The sequence below is a fragment of the Tachypleus tridentatus genome, chromosome 7 (assembly GCF_004210375.1).
Source record: "Tachypleus tridentatus isolate NWPU-2018 chromosome 7, ASM421037v1, whole genome shotgun sequence".
Lineage (NCBI taxonomy): Eukaryota > Metazoa > Arthropoda > Merostomata > Xiphosura > Limulidae > Tachypleus > Tachypleus tridentatus.
The window spans coordinates 114,689,609-114,708,365 of record NC_134831.1 but is presented as its reverse complement, the minus strand read 5'-3'; the positions used below and the strand labels follow the sequence as shown (position 1 = coordinate 114,708,365).

At 32.8% G+C, this 18,757-nt stretch overlaps 1 protein-coding gene across 10 annotated transcripts in view; it reads left to right on the top strand.

Annotated features, from left to right (window-relative positions):
* LOC143257922 (troponin I-like) overlaps positions 1-7,211 on the top strand; it is a 44,090-nt gene extending 36,879 nt beyond the window's left edge. For 6 of the 10 annotated variants that reach the window (XM_076516971.1, XM_076516973.1, XM_076516970.1 and 3 more), the window contains one exon: positions 7,009-7,211. In XM_076516971.1, the coding sequence (XP_076373086.1) occupies positions 7,009-7,062 (54 nt within the window). In that variant the 3' untranslated portion in view covers positions 7,063-7,211. Of the gene's footprint in view, positions 1-560; positions 6,472-7,008 lie in introns of all 10 variants that reach the window. The other 4 variants (XR_013032017.1, XR_013032016.1, XR_013032019.1 and 1 more) reach the window with 1 other exon arrangement.
* The last annotated feature ends 11,546 nt before the right edge of the window (positions 7,212-18,757 follow it).

Genomic DNA, 18,757 nt, shown 5'->3' with positions numbered 1-18,757 from the left:
TTTTGTGTTATAATTAAGTATTGTATTTGATGTTATGTTAAAGTGTTATATTTGGTGTTATAATTATTTTTTATATTTGGAGTTTAAGTATTGTTACATTTGGTGTTATGTTTAAGTGTTGTTATATTTGATAATGTAGTTAAGTATTGTGATGTTTGGTGTTACATTTGGTGATAGTCTCATGAAACAACAGTATGTAATAGAAATTTCTTTAAAACGTTTGAGCAGCCTTTGTTTAATGTTTGTGCTTTTAATAATAATGTGCTAGAAAGTGATCTTGTATTTCAAAGACTGATTTATTGTTTATTTGGTGTTAACTATAAATTAAGCTTCCTCTGTAAATAAAAACACTGTTATAGCAGTCTTTGTTTTTTATGTTGGCCTATTAAGTACAATATGAGAGATACATTTATGTCTACTTTCTGTGTTTGTTTTGGATTTATCCAAATGTGTTTTCTATTTTTGCTGTACAACTATGTTTTTATTTATGTCATCTCTCTTCTGATTTCTTTTCTTCTGTTTTCTTCACACTTATTTCTATTTGTGTTCTTTGTCCACAGAAGAGGAAGGATGCCCCAGAATGGGCGAACAAGTAACCCTCGCCGCCCCATTGTTGTCCCGTTATCTGTTAAGTGTTCACCAAAGCAGTCTTTGATTGTTTTGTGATGTAAAGAGAAATTAAAATATATCAAAATACAAATATTATTTGGGAATTGAAATAGAAAAATTCCAAATAAATACCATTATGATCTTTAAATAACTCGTGTACTAGTAGATTTGGTGAAGTATGTTTGTAGTTATTACTAGAAACACAAAACAGATAACCCACAAGATAATAATAATTTAAATACCTGTTAAAGAACGGATAATATAAAGAAACATCTTCAAAATCAAACTGATTTTAATGGCTTACTTTACAGAGGTGCATTTCTTTTAAACAAATGTCAAAAAAGCAAATTTGTTAGTAATGAGCCATCTTGGTGATAATTTTGTTTGTCATGTGCATGTTTTGATGGCCCATTCTTTCAGTATGACTTGTGAAACCACCAGTAGTTAGTTTCTAACAAATACAAGGAAATGTTTAAACAGGCTTTAGTCTTCCCAACACCTTACTGCAAGCTCTACCAAGGTAATTAATATGCTACAGTTTTGTAATTGAAACACCTTACTGCAAGCTGTACCACGGTAGTTGTTAATATGTTACAGTTTTGTCATTAAAACACCTTACTGCAAGCTGTACTATGGTATTTGTTAATACATTACAGGTTTGTCATTTAAAACACCTGACTGCAAGCTGTACCACGGTAGTTGTTGATACGTTACAGTTTTGTCATTTAAAACACCTGACTGCAAGCTGTACCATGGAAGTTGTTAATATGTTACAGTTTTGTCATTTAAAACACCTTACTGCAAGCTGTACCATGGAAGTTGTTAATACGTTACAGTTTTGTCATTAAAACACCTGACTGCAAGCTGTACCATGGAAGTTGTTGATACGTTACAGTTTTGTCATTTAAAACACCTTACTGCAAGCTGTACCATGGAAGTTGTTCATACGTTACAGTTTTGTCATTTAAAACATCTTACTGCAAGCTGTACCATGGTAGTTGTTAATACATTACAGGTTTGTCATTTAAAACACCTGACTGCAAGCTGTACCATGGTAGTTGTTGATACGTTACAGGTTTGTCATTTAAAACACCTGACTGCAAGCTGTACCATGGTAGTTGTTAATACATTACAGGTTTGTCATTTAAAACACCTGACTGCAAGCTGTACCATAGTAGTTGTTGATACGTTACAGGTTTGTCATTTAAAACACCTTACTGCAAGCTGTACCATGGAAGTTGTTAATACGTTACAGTTTTGTCATTTAAAACACCTTACTGCAAGCTGTACCATGGTAGTTGTTAATATGTTAGTTTTGTCATTGAGACACCTTACTGCAAGCTGTACCACAGTAGTTGTCAATACATTACAGGTTTGTCATTTAAAACACCTGACTGCAAGCTGTACCATGGTAGTTGTTAATACATTACAGTTTTGTCATTTAAAACACCTGACTGCAAGCTGTACCATGGTAGTTGTTAATACATTACAGTTTTGTCATTTAAAACACCTTACTGCAAGCTGTACCACGGTAGTTGTTGATACGTTACAGTTTTGTCATTTCGACATCTTACTGCAAGCTGTACCATGGTAGTTGTTGTTACGTTACAGTTTTGTCATTGCGACATCTTACTGCAAGCTGTACCATGGTAGTTGTTAATATGTTAGTTTTGTCATTGAGATACCTTACTGCATGCTGTACCATGGTAGTTGTTAATATGTTACAGTTTTGTCATTGAGACACCTTACTGCAAGCTGTACCATGGTAGTTGTTAATATGTTAGTTTTGTCATTTAAAACACCTTACTGCAAGCTGTACCATGGTAGTTGTTAATATGTTACAGGTTTGTCATTTAAAACACCTTACTGCAAGCTGTACCATGGTAGTTGTTAATACATTACAGTTTTTGACTTGTATGTTGTATAAAAAATTACTTTCAGGATTGAAACCTTTCATGCAATTAACCATACTATAAACATCATTGAAAGCAACTGGTAACCTAGTAACCTACAATAAATTATCTGTGATTTATTGATAGTATTGTGTGATAGTCAATGCTGTAAGAAAGCTAATTGTATAGGAAATATAGTTTTAAAGAGAACTTGCTTTATTTCAGAACTGGCAGGGTGGTGATTGTGTTTTAAAACCTCCTTAAATGTTTTGTTGATGCTGTAAACATATATACAAGCTGAAATACCTATCAGCTGACAGGGTATGTTTAAACATAATTAAAACAATGCAAGTCTAACAGCGATCACATATTTCAATGTAAACTTCAACATAAACTTTACCTCAAAATCATAAAATCATTACAAATCTTCATTTGTGATGAGAAACCAACATGAAGTAAAAATGTTTATGATACAGATTGAATCACATGATCAATACAGCCTTACACCCACCACTATACTGGTACAGGTATGTTACACCCACCACTATACTGGTACAGGTATGTTACACCCACCACTATACTGGTACAGGTATGTTACACCCACCACTATACTGGTACAGGTATGTTACACCCACCACTATACTGGCACAGGTATGTTACACCCACCACTATACTGGCACAGGTATGTTACACCCACCACTATACTGGTACAGGTATGTTACACCCACCACTATACTGGTACAGGTATGTTACACCCACCACTATACTGGTACAGGTATGTTACACCCACCACTATACTGGTACAGGTATGTTACACCCACCACTATACTGGTACATGTATGTTACACCCACCACTATACTGGCACATGTATGTTACACCCACCACTATACTGGCACAGGTACGTTACACCCACCACTATACTGGCACAGGTATGTTACACCCACCACTATACTGGCACAGGTATGTTACACCCACCACTATACTGGCACAGGTATGTTACACCCACCACTATACTGGCACAGGTACGTTACACCCACCACTATACTGGCACAGGTACGTTACACCCACCACTATACTGGCACAGGTACGTTACACCCACCACTATACTGGTACAGGTATGTTGATGATACAACTGCTGGATTCACATCTACAGAACATACACTTGGTTTTTCAACCACCCCAACATTAAGTTCACCTGAGAACCAAAAAAAAACTAACTAAATAGCATTTAACCTCAAGATCACAAGAATTGAAACACAATTCAAAACACAAATCCACAGAAAAATCACTCATACTGGACTATACATTCTCTGGGACTCAGCACATGAAACCAAATAAACACAGTCACAAAACTATGTTCACCTGATAAAATAAACATAAAATTAATGATGAAATCAACAAAATAACTCTTCATCAACATAACATTTTCTCAAAAAACTGTGGAAAAAATTACACACCTTGATCAACAACAATAAACCCCAAGAAACAACAAACTACAAAACCTAACACTGCTGTATACCATATGTTCCTGACATCAGCAAAAAATAACCAACATTTGGAAAAACTTATAACAAAACACAACATTCCAGTAAACACCAAATTTATTCAAAGACCAGGTATAAAAGTAAAGCCCATACTTATGTAAAAACTACACTGACAAACACAACACCAACATTATTTATAAAATACAATGTAACAAATGCTATGATTTCTGTATTGGAGAAACAAGTAGAAAAATGGAAACCAGCTTGAAAGAACACAAAAACACCTTCCAGACGTTTTTGAACACTGCAAATCAAATGAACATAACCATAGAAAACCTAGATACTAAGTAGGGAAACAAATATAAACAAATGCAAAATCAAAGAAGCCCTACTTATACAGCAACTAAAACCAAAGTTAAACCAATATAAAGGAACACCTTAATACCTATACTAATTAATAACCTGACATCCAACTGCAATGACCCCTACTGTCTCGTACCCATTTACATAAGACGTACCCGATGATGGTCAGTAGCAAACTCTATTTGTTGACCTGAAGATGATCTAAGAAAGTCGAAATGTTGTTCTGGACTTTATTAAGGTTTCAATACCCATACCAGTTGTTCTGAGGTACATTTAAAGCTTCATAAACAACATTTGCAGTTTGTTTACTATCTGTCAAGAAACAAAGATTTTGAGATCAATACCTTGCATCTCATAATGCAGTAACTTTCATTTTTAACCATGAATTTTTTTAGAATATTCAACATTGTTTAAAGTGTCAACCTGCCGAGATTGGCTCAATAGGCTGGAAGTAATTAACCAACAGGTTTTACAAAATATAAATAGGGTTAAGTTCAATTTTGAATCCCTTAAGTTATTTTCCATAGTTCATAGTGTTTACGTACAGACTTAGGTTGAAATTGGATGAATAGGGCCAGGGGATTTAGAGAGCAAATAAACACATACATAGATAGATAAACAATGCAATTAGATGAAAAGACAAGAAATAAGTAGGTTCAAGTGGAACCTTCCTTTACCACAGTGTCTATTAAAGCCGTGAGTTCCTATAGGACTGTATAACATTCTAGTTTAGATTTTCATGAATGACTTTTTGTGTAGGTTCAGACTTCTATTTATCATAAATAAGTTTAGAAACCATTTAAAGTATTTCCATAAATTGGAAAGGAATAAATCTGCTTAGTTCAAACTCATCTTTGTACTGAAAAGAGTTTGAACTAAGTTGGGTTTTCTTCTTAAGTCTTTAATCCAGGTGTTGCCACAGAGACGAAACTTAAAATAATATATTATTACAGATAGAGGTGAAGAATATTTCTCAATTTATCTGCTTTGTTTGTCTGATAGTTCAGAAAGAGAAATACTTGTCTACTTTTGTTTTGTGTTGAACGTAAGCAAAATGCCTGCACATGAAGTTCATGAAGAAACCAAGTTTATTAGTTAACAAAACCAAGAAGAAAAGAGGAAGTTGATTACTTGTTGCAGTGAAATACAATATTTGGTACTTTAGCAATAAGACTAATGTAAACATCACCTGGTGGATCAGTGATAAGTTTACGAACTTACAAGGCAAAAGTCCTGGGGTCAGTTCACTGTGTGTATGTAACACTGCACAACAAAGTCCTTGCTTCTTGAACACTGTTGGCTGTTCATTATAGATTTTTGGCTGTTGATTACGAAAATCACATCCAAATTTGTCAATCACGTACCGTTTCATCGAAATCTTCAGTTTCACCAGGACATTGCTACAATGGAAAACGATATCAGGGTAACTGGAATCCGTCAATGGTTGCTGACTACTGTTGGACACTGCAACGTGATGCACCGGACATTTGAATACAAACGAAAATCAGGAGCAAAACACTTTTAATTATGTTGAACTTAATAGCGTATTAGAAACATAAACGAAATTAAATATGTTATTGCCGGTAAACAGTTAACTGTCTATTTCTCAAAGTTCCTACGTGATGAAGCAAAACCAAAACTATATTTGTGCATACCCACCAGGTACCTGTCACAATCAGTAAAAACTTTAAAAAAAAATTGTTGTGCAGTGTAATCCATTCTGTAGCTTCACACAGGTATACAACTCGAGGAGATGTTATGCAGATAAAACTCTTATTATTGTAACTGCAGTAAGTTCTAAAACTGATTGGTAATGCGTGTGGATGATCTACAATTAAAACTGGTGTATGCTCAAGACGGCTGGTACGGATATTGAAGCTTTAATTGAGGTAAATTACAGAACAACGTTTCGACCTTTGTAGGTCATTTTCAGGTTAACGGGTTTATTAGTTTACGTTTTGCACAACACAGATTTAAATTATTCCTCGTCAGTGGCCTGCGTGGTTTAGAGAGAGAATTTTTACAGCGACATTTATCGTGGGGTGACGAGGGTTGCTTTTATTCGTTTTTCCTATCATCGTTTTATGGCTGGAGTCACGAGTGTGTTGCCTTAAATAAAAAGGTATGCGATAAATAATTGATTTCAAGGTAATTGTAAAAAAAGTAAAAAGCTGCTAAACCTTTTTATATGATCATTCATAGTTCTAAACAAGTGAAATGTGTGTGTTTGTTTTATTCTGTGAGAACGACTCTTGTTTCAATGTCGTTCTTTGTTGTCAATGTTTATAGTAAAGATAAAGGCCTGTTTATCTTTCCTTTGTCTTACTGTATCTCTTATTTTGAATCGGAAATAAGTAATATCTCCAGCATCTAGTCTTAGTTATTTTTAAAATGATAATTGGCTTTGTTGTTCTTAAAATGAAATTGTCTCAAGTGTAAGAAAGGATAATACAATTTAACATTTTCTCTTTGTCTTAATAATAACAAATATTATAATAGTTTTTAATTGGTTTTAAAACACATTAGTTGTACATGAATATTAAACTTCGATAAACAGTTTTTTGTTTCTTCAGTAGTTCAGTCTGAACAGTACTTTTTGTTACCGACATAAAAGATCACTACAAACTCTGATAGTTTTTGTCGTCTTTGTTTCTCACAGTCTGAACGACCAGAATGGGCTTTTGGGAAGAAGAAAGTCGAGGAAGAAGAGTGATTCATCTTCATACAAGAAATACTTATGTTAATACAATAAAGACATACAGCTGTTAGTCACAAGAAATACTTATGTTAATAAAGACTTGTCTTACAACATGTATTAAAAAGAAACAACGCTTTATTAAAAACCAAAATATTTACCTAAAAGCAATATTGATTATTGAAACCAAAAATTAAATAATATTTGGAATTTCTTTTCTACTCAACTGGTTACATTTTTGTTAAATGTGTCAGAAATGAATACTTCGAGGTTGACTGATGTTCTGATGGTTTTATTAATGTTTATGAAATTTAAGTGTTAAAACACAAAGCTGGAAGAAAGGTTTTTTACTCTCAGCTAGACAAGAACACTCGGACTTGCAGATGATTATTAGATATATTTAATGTTTTTTTGTTTTTTTTAATTTTGTTCAAAGGCACATAGTGACTATCTGTGTTAGCCCTCCCTAATTAGCAGTGTAAGACTAGAGTGAAGGCAGCTAGTTATCACTACTCACTGCCAACTTTTGGGTTACTCCTTTACCAATGAATAGTGGAATTAACCATCACATTATAAAGCCTCCATGGCTGAAAGCGAGCATGTTTGGTGTGACTGGGATTCAAACCTGTAACCCTCAGATCAGGAGTTAAGTGCTCTAGTCACCTGATCATGCTGGGCCATATTTCATGGAGAGAGAGAGAAAGATCAAAATAGATTTTCTTATGTAAACTAGGTTACTAATGTTTCTTGAACTTTGTTTTGCACATCACGACAGCCCTAAAACTGACTAATACATATCTTTAATATTAAAAACATTTGTTCCTCCTTGTGATACAATATATTCTGATTTACGTAAGTTAATACATTACAATTACTTCTATACAAATATTAATATAGAATGAATTTCAAACGGAGTTTTCCGATCTCCCTAGTTTTAAATTATCAACCAAAGGCAAGGCAACTACTCAACACCACCCGTTATCACAAAGGATTGGAGCAGATCTTTGAACCAAATAATGTGGCTGACCGTTACTTTTATATTGTGCCCCCAGCTGAAAGTGAGAACAGGCTGAGGAACATCATATCTCGAACCCAGGATCTCTTAAAATCTTGACATACCAATCATGTGGTTATATCCTTATGTCCTACCCACTTTGGGGTAACTATATTGTTGTGAAATGAAACAAAAACAAATCCGAATATTGTAAAAAAAAAACATACTAGAAAAAGAAAATTTATCTTCTTAACAATAAATGACTACTTTGTCACCCCCCTCAAGTGACTAAGCACTAAGTCTACGTGTTTACATTGTTAAAAACTGGATTTTGATACCCGTGATAAGCACAGATAGTCAATTGTGTATTTTCTTGGTTAACAACAAAAATATACTAGAATACATTATTATTTTAGTGGTTATTGGTATTGGTTTCACGTTGTTATCACTTATGTGTGCATCACAAACATCTAACGAGGACAAACAGGCTGTCTATGCACACCATAAACAGGTTTTACGATGGCAAACAGCTGTGTATGCCATAAACAGATATAATGAGAGTAAACAGGCCGTCTAGGTATACCACAGCCAGATGTAGAGGGCAAACTCAGGTTTCAAACTATAAATTCAATTTTTACGTGAGTGTTTGGAAGAATCCAAAACATGACGATATGCTCCGGTATTCTCATAGCTTAACTACACCTCTGACAGTTTAGATGTCTACACGAATTACAGTAATTAACTGATCCTGAGAAGAAGGCTGTCTCTTCTGCTTGAGACTCAATATTTATTTAAACAAATGATGCGTAAACTTTTATTATTTATTACACGTTAATTATGGAGCTTTCAGGGTAAATAATTTTACGATTGTACAGGTTAAGATTCATAATTAATAGCCTTAATTTATTATATGAAGGTTCCAAGTTCGCATCCCCTTGCCTGAAAACTTTGTTCTACATTTTGGGGCTATAAGTGTGCAACAAAAATGAATATGTTGTCAGATAAGACAGAAACGTGAGTAAAGTATTAGCGATAAACTGATAAGTTATCATGTTGCAGTTTTGTGGTTACTTGGTAGAAAATCTGAAACTAGATAAACCAGAGCTTCAGTATTACTAAGGCATGATACCAACTTAAGCCTCGCCACCTCAATTGTAGAAAATGTAATGATTTGGAAGGTAGGTGTGACATCTAGTGGTCGACATTGAAAACATACATGCTGAAGAGAAAAATGGAAAAGGTGGCACTGTACATAGAAACTTATTCGTTGTGAATGTTTATCTGAAGTATTTTAGGGAAGAAATATTTCTCAAGATGTCAGTAAATTGTTGTTTGTATTAATAATTTATATAAACTATTAGCTGCCTGCACATAGCTGTTCCTGATTTTGAATTGACAGGTTAGAAGAAAGGCTGCTACTTAACAGCACCCAGAGCCAACTCTTGGGCTATTTTTATGTGATTGATTAGTTTGATTTGACCATCACGTGTATGTTGCACCAATAGCCGTAAAGTACAAAATGTTTTTTTTTTTTTTTTCCAGTAATATGAATGAGAATCGTCAATTCCTAATTTCACATATTTAGCACTTTAACTACTAGGTCACACCCAACCCTTCATAAACAACGAGTTCAGATGTTTTACTTCTTCGTAAGTGTTGCTCCTGACAATGTTGTTGTTTTTATTATAAATATATATACATACACACCACATTTATGATACATCAGATACCTTTTACTTTGTTCAACCTCTACACTGGTTATTTGTGATTAATGAAAGAAAGATCCCGGTCGTATATCAGATGGCGTTGTAATTCGGAAATGAGGCTTCCAAATGTCTGTTGCTGTTTTGATTCGTATCGCTCAGATAAGGTTATCGTTACTTTCAAGCGGAATTTTTGTCTGTTTACATCTCATTAACGTGGCTATTCTATTTTGTAAATTATAAATTTTGCAAGATGAAAAAAAAAATCGCGTTTAGAGGGAAAATAGGTCTGAATAAAGGACAAAGGTCGTATTTCAATTTACAAAAGACCTAGCATGGTCAGTTGGCTAAGGCACTCGACTCGTAATTTAAGGGTCGCAGGTTCGAATCCCCGTTTCACCAAACATACTCGCCCTTTCAGTCGTGGGGGCATTATAATGTGACGGTCAATACCACTATTCGTTGATAAAAGAGTAGTCCAAGAGTTGGCGGTGGATGGTGATGACTAGCTGTCTTCCCTCTAGTCTTACACTGCTAAATTAGAGACGGCTAGCGCAGATAGCCCTCGTGTAGCTTTGCGCGAAATTAAAAACAACAACAGACGAACAATTCATAAATCAAACTAAAAAGTTAAAGTAAGATAATTACTTTTTTAATATTACAGGATAACAGAATTATAACAAATATTTCACTAATTAGTTTAACTGAACTTAATAAAGGATTTCTTGTTGGTTGGTGTTTGGTATAAAACGGTTATGTAATAATGTCTTCTTGTTCCATTGTGTACAGCCTCAATAAACACAGTAATATCAAGGAACATCTATAATACAGGTGTTTTTGGAATCACCTCAAAGTCCATTACCTGCGTTTAATTTTTGTTGAGACTTTAACGCTAGCCAACCAATTAGCTGAATAAGTAACCAACCAATTAATTAGCCAGCTTACTAAGTAACCAACCAATTAACTAACCAGCTGATTTACTCACCAACCAATTAACTAGCCAGCTAACTAACTAACTCGCCAGCATACAGCAGCCCTCTTGAACGTTGGAAGGAAATTCAGTGGATCTGTTTTCATCATCTCACTAATCTGGTTGAAAATTTGAATCTGAAAACCACCGCCAGATTTGAACACAACCAAAATGTTTCTCAAACAACTTTATTCCATTTGAATATTCCATGAAATCCTTTCATAGTTTTTAACAAAGATAATATCACAACTATAAAATGCTTTATGAAAACTAAGTTTTAAGATACTACACTGTCTTCCTTCTATAACTTTAACTCTTTAAAAGAACGTTCTTCTATCACACAGGTTGAGTTTTCTGTCTTAAAAGAAGTTGGAAGTAAGTGAAACGCTGTTATCCAAACAGATAAAGGTACATCTATCGCTATTGTAAACAGATCTGGTTATGTCTACAAAATGGAAGACATGTTAAATGAAGAAACAAAGTTTAAACCCTCGATAATGATTGGTTGAAGCTTACCATCATGGTTTGAGGAAATAATTCAACAGATTTTAAGAGTTGTAAACTTATTTCTAACAAAACTTCTGTAGAAATGCATCCTACAGATTCTTGTCCTGGATTGCTTACCGAAAACACAAAAATATAGCTTGCTCCTCACATCTATTCTATCTACATTTTGCTCCTTTATTGGAAAAAAACACATTACATGCTGCATACAAATACGTGCATACGAGCACCTGGAAGTTTCCGCAGGAAGCGGATATGAGCTATGTCAGTGGTTCCCAACCATTTTTACGCCCTGCACCCCTAAAAAATTTTAATATGTTCTCGCATCCCTCACAGTAATTATTTATTTAAGAATAAAGGTGAAGGTGGCCAAAACAAATGTTTATAATTAGTTTTTAATGATATATAAACGAAAACGAAACATTTGGAAAAGAAAAAATATTACAACAAACTAAAAGTTGCACAAACCCTACATGGCCTACAAAAAATAAATTTTCATCCATGCATGAAATGAAACTTCTTTGAATTTGAAATGTTCAAATGTTCATAAACCAATTTAAATTTAATGACTCTTTTGTTCCTGTTTATTTCTTACTAGTTTTTCAAAGTGTGGCACTTTGTTGTTGATAGAAATCCGCAAGTCTGCCTATGCACTCAAGCAATTTCTAGATTTTGTCTTGATTGACAAAAGGGCACAAAATCCAAACTCGCATAAGTATGTTGTCGCGAATGGGATGAGCACATTTAGTGCTTTTACACAGTCTTGGAAACATGTCCATTGCCGAACACCAATATTGTTCCAAAGTTTTGCTTTCAAACTGCATTTCAAGAACTCGATTTGTGCACAGTTCAATAAGATCTTCCTTCAGTTCTTCATCATCCGACATATTATACAAATTAAAAGAGTATGGATTCATAATCTATTCTTTAGAAGTTTACAGTTCTCCTTCAAAATATCCATTAAATTACTTTGATAGTATTTCCAAGTGATCCACAATTTCTTCACACACACATGGAATTAGGGACTCATCCTCATCTACCATTTCTTCAAGTGATGAAAAATTTGAAAGATTTCCTCTTTTAACTCGTCGACACCAAAGATGTAACTTTTCTTTGAAAGCATTTAACTTTTCGCACCATCTCAATATGTTTATGTTTTTCCCTTGAAGATATACACTCAGGTCATTAATACGAGTGAAAATATCACTCAAATAGGCTAGCATTTGGTTGAATTCTTGTGATTCTATTTCTTCGGGCAGATCATAGTCACGTTCCTTCAGAAAAGTTTGGACTTCTTCTTGCAGTTTAAAGAATCGCGTTAAAGCTCTCCCACGTGACAGCCTGCGGACTTCTGTGTGGAAAAGCAAAACTGAATGCTCACTTCTAAAATCTTCACAAAGCGACTTGAAGAAACGGTGGTTCAGAGCGTGACCCCTAATCCAGTTGATGGTCTTCACAGAAGCATCAAGGACCTTTTTCAACTTTGGAGGCAATGTTTTTGATGTCAAAGCATGTCGATGAAAAAAAAACAAACACTGAGTACCTTGCAAGTGCGGAATCTCTTGTTTCATCAGTGCAAAAACTCCTGATTTATTTCCTAACATCGCAGGGGCACCGTCGGTACACACAGAACCAATAATTTGGATATCTAAATCATATTTAACAAAGAATTCCTTCACACACTGGAAGACATCTTTCCATTTTGTGGTTGTTTTCAGATCTTCACAGAACAGGAAATCTTCCATGATGGCACCATCATGGTCATACCTCACTAGTGCGATAAGTTGACTGCAAGTTGCAACATCAGTTGTTTCGTCCAATTGGAGAGAGATTTTCAAGGTACTATCCCTGATATCTGCGATAACTTCGTCCAAAATGTCCGGCCTCAAATCACCAATTCAGTTTTGAATAACGTTATTTGATAACGGCACTAATTTAAGCTTGTTTGAGGCTTCTTTAACCAGAAAATGTCGAAACTCTAAAATTAATATGGTTACAAAAACTGTAGTACTTTTGTTATTTCTACCTCGCGGTTCTGTTGATTAAACCGCGTTTTAGTTGATTTAAGCCTAAAATTAAAAACAGAACGTTTGATATGATCTTATCCGCATGAAGGTTCAAGACTATAGCAAAATTAAATCGTGCAAGAACATTCAGAAATTAAATCATACAAGGATATTAAGAACGTAAATCATACAAAGATATTCAAAACTCAAATCATACAAGGATATTCAGAACGTAAATACCACCAAGATGTTAGACATCTGCACGTTTCTTCAGTCATTTATTGCTTGTAGAATATAATAACATATTTACCGCTATACACCAGTCTCAAAGTTATTATATAAACGGCACGTGGCCGTATGAGCGCCATGGTTACATGAAGACGCGCTACGTACTGATGCAAGCATCTGTGGCAAACGACCTGTCGAAAGTTGAAAAAACTTACAAAAAATAAAACGTCTTTACTGTTCCTCACCTATTGTTTATTTCTTACAAGAAGTTTTAATATTGATTACTTAAAGAAGGGATTTGTATTACTGAAATATTGTAATGTTGTTTTCTTAATGCAAAGCTATACAATTTTCTATTTATACTTTGTTCGCTACAGAGGAATCACATCCCGGATTTTAGTATTATAAGACCGTCGGTCCACCAAATGACAATATTTCAAAGAATTAGACAGACAGTATATTCAAACAAACATAATATAAATAACTAAACAATAAAAAGTAAACCATGGTATACTTTGGAATATAAAATTATATTTACTGTAACGTGATATTCGCCAAACTAATTACCAGGCCTACAACGAATATGTATAGAAGGAAAATTATGTTTTATTTGTGTGGTTTTTTTTTTCTTTTTTACAGCAAAGCCACATCGGGTTATCTGCTGTGTCCACCAAAGGGAATCGGACCCCTGATTTTAGCGTTGTAAATCTGTAGATTTACCAACGGGGACAATATCTTTTATTTTTATTAACTTACTTTTTCGTGTTTATTTTATTTCTGCTCGCTGAAAAGATATGATAGAGGGCGCGGCTTGTAAGGTCTCACAATATCTATCACTGATTTGATTCCAGAAACAGTTTCGATACAATAAAGATAGACAACACTACGAGTACGAAACTAACCTTAATCATATTTAATGTGGATTTTTAATTGTACTTTAAAAGTTCAGAGTTAATTGTTATTATAATCTAAATTAACTTTCCTGGTTTTGAATGCCGTATTAGTTCTAGCCTGGTGAATATCAAAAGTTTCATTCCTAATGAGTGTGTGTGGTTTGTTTTGAATTTTGCGCAAAGCTATTCCAAGGGCTATCTGCGCTAGCCGTCCCTAATTTAGCAGTGTAAGACTAGAGGGAAGGCAGCTAGTCATCACCACCCAACGCCAACTCTTGGGCTACTATTTTACCAACGAATGGTGGAATTGACCGTGGAATAATAACACACCCACGGCTAAAAGGTCGATCGTGTTTGATGTGACGGGGATTTGAACCCGCGATCCTCAGATTACGAGTCGAACGCCGTAACCCACCTGGCTTGCCGGCCCTATGTTTATGTGTGTTTTCTTATAGCAAAGCCACATCGGGCTATCTGCTGAGCCCACCGAGGGGAATCGAACCCTGATTTCACTGTTGTATAGTCCTAATGAAATTATTCTTTCATGTAATATTTGATTCTCACATTACGCGTACCAACAATACTTAATATACAAATATTTTATTATGAATATGCATATAATTATAATAACTAATTAATATGCATATGATTATAATAATAATTAATATGAATATAATTATAATTATTAATAGATATATGTATAAAATATTTAAAATATACAAATGCTTACGATACTTATTATATAAGTACTTATCTTACACTAAAAGAAAAATTGAAATACATTAGAACAGTCTTTGACACTTTTTCTATTAAAATCTGATTTAGACAATACAACGGAGTAGCTTTACAAACCATATTTATGACAGTCTGAGAACTATGTAATGAAACACCAGATGATAATAACAAACCACATTTATCATAGCTTCATAACAATAAAATAAAACAACAGGTAATCATTACAAACCACATTTATCATAGCTTAATAACAACAAAACAAAATAAAACAACAGGTAATCATTACAAACCACATTTATCATAGCTTAATAACAACAAAATAAAACAACAGGTAATCATTACAAACCACATTTATCATAGCTTAATAACAACAAAATAAAACAACAGGTAATCATTATAAACCACATTTATCATAGCTTAATAACAACAAAATAAAACAACAGGTAATCACTACAAGCCACATTTATCATAGCTTAATAACAACAATATGAAACAACAGGTAATCATTACAAGCCACATTTATCATAGCTTAATAACAACAATATGAAACAACAGGTAATCATTACAAGCCACATTTATCATAGCTTAATAACAACAAAATAAAACAACAGGTCATCATTACAAACCACATTTATCATAGCTTAATAACAACAAAATAAAACAACAGGTAATCATTACAAACCACATTTATCATAGCTTAATAACAACAAAATAAAACAACAGGTCATCATTACAAACCACATTTATCATAGCTTAATAACAACAAAATAAAACAACAGGTAATCACTACAAGCCACATTTATCATAGCTTAATAACAACAATATGAAACAACAGGTAATCATTACAAGCCACATTTATCATAGCTTAATAACAACAAAATAAAACAACAGGTCATCATTACAAACCACATTTATCATAGCTTAATAACAACAAAATAAAACAACAGGTAATCATTACAAACCACATTTATCATAGCTTAATAACAACAAAATAAAACAACAGGTCATCATTACAAACCACATTTATCATAGCTTAATAACAACAAAATAAAACAACAGGTAATCATTACAAACCACATTTATCATAGCTTAATAACAACAAAATAAAACAACAGGTAATCATTACAAACCACATTTATCATAGCTTAATAACAACAAAATAAAACAACAGGTAATCATTACAAACCACATTTATCATAGCTTAATAACAACAATATGAAACAACAGGTAATCATTACAAGCCACATTTATCATAGCTTAATAACAACAAAATAAAACAACAGGTCATCATTACAAACCACATTTATCATAGCTTAATAACAACAAAATAAAACAACAGGTAATCATTACAAACCACATTTATCATAGCTTAATAACAACAAAATAAAACAACAGGTCATCATTACAAACCACATTTATCATAGCTTAATAACAACAAAATAAAACAACAGGTAATCACTACAAGCCACATTTATCATAGCTTAATAACAACAATATGAAACAGCAGGTAATCATTACAAGCCACATTTATCATAGCTTAATAACAACAAAATAAAACAACAGGTCATCATTACAAACCACATTTATCATAGCTTAATAACAACAAAATAAAACAACAGGTAATCATTACAAACCACATTTATCATAGCTTAATAACAACAAAATAAAACAACAGGTCATCATTACAAACCACATTTATCATAGCTTAATAACAACAAAATAAAACAACAGGTAATCATTACAAACCACATTTATCATAGCTTAATAACAACAAAATAAAACAACAGGTAATCATTACAAACCACATTTATCATAGCTTAATAACAACAAAATAAAACAACAGGTAATCATTACAAACCACATTTATCATAGCTTAATAACAACAATATGAAACAACAGGTAATCATTACAAGCCACATTTATCATAGCTTAATAACAACAAAATAAAACAACAGGTAATCATTACCCACCACATTTATCATAGCTTAATAACAAGAAAATAAAACAACAGGTCATCATTACAAGCCACATTTATCATAGCTTAATAACAACAAAATAAAACAACAGGTAATCATTACAAACCACATTTATCATAGCTTAATAACAACAAAATAAAACAACAGGTAATCATTACAAACCACATTTATCATAGCTTAATAACAACAAAATAAAACAACAGGTAATCACTACAAGCCACATTTATCATAGCTTAATAACAACAATATGAAACAACAGGTAATCATTACAAGCCACATTTATCATAGCTTAATAACAACAATATGAAACAACAGGTAATCATTACAAGCCACATTTATCATAGCTTAATAACAACAAAATAAAACAACAGGTAATCATTACAAACCACATTTAAATAACTTAATAACAACAAAATAAAACAACAGGTAATCATTACAAACCACATTTATCATAGCTTAATAACAACAAAATAAAACAACAGGTAATCATTACAAGCCACATTTATCATAGCTTAATAACAACAATATGAAACAACAGGTAATCATTACAAACCACATTTATCATAGCTTAATAACAACAAAATAAAACAACAGGTCATCATTACAAGCCACATTTATCATAGCTTAATAACAACAATATGAAACAACAGGTAATCATTACAAACCACATTTATCATAGCTTAATAACAACAAAATAAAACAACAGGTAATCATTACAAGCCACATTTATCATAGCTTAATAACAACAATATGAAACAACAGGTAATCATTACAAACCACATTTATCATAGCTTAATAACAACAAAATAAAACAACAGGTCATCATTACAAACCACATTTATCATAGCTTAATAACAACAATATGAAACAACAGGTAATCATTACAAGCCACATTTATCATAGCTTAATAACAACAAAATAAAACAACAGGTCATCATTACAAACCACATTTATCATAGCTTAATAACAACAATATGAAACAACAGGTAATCATTACAAACCACATTTATCATAGCTTAATAACAACAAAATAAAACAACAGGTAATCATTACAAACCACATTTATCATAGCTTAATAACAACAAAATAAAACAACAGGTAATCATTACAAACCACATTTAAATAACTTAATAACAACAAAATAAAACAACAGGTAATCATTACAAACCTCATTTATCATAGCTTAATAACAACAAAATAAAACAACAGGTAATCATTACAAACCACATTTATCATAGCTTAATAACAACAAAATAAAACAACAGGTCATCATTACAAACCACATTTATCATAGCTTAATAACAACAATATGAAACAACAGGTAATCATTACAAACCACATTTATCATAGCTTAATAACAACAAAATAAAACAACAGGGAATCATTACAAGCCACATTTATCATAGCTTAATAACAACAATATGAAACAACAGGTAACCATTACAAACTACATTTATCATAGCTTAATAACAACAAAATAAAACAACAGGTCATCATTACAAACCACATTTATCATAGCTTAATAACAACAATATGAAACAACAGGTAATCATTACAAACCACATTTATCATAGCTTAATAACAACAAAATAAAACAACAGGTAATCATTACAAACCACATTTATCATAGCTTAATAACAACAAAATAAAACAACAGGTAATCATTACAAACCACATTTAAATAACTTAATAACAACAAAATAA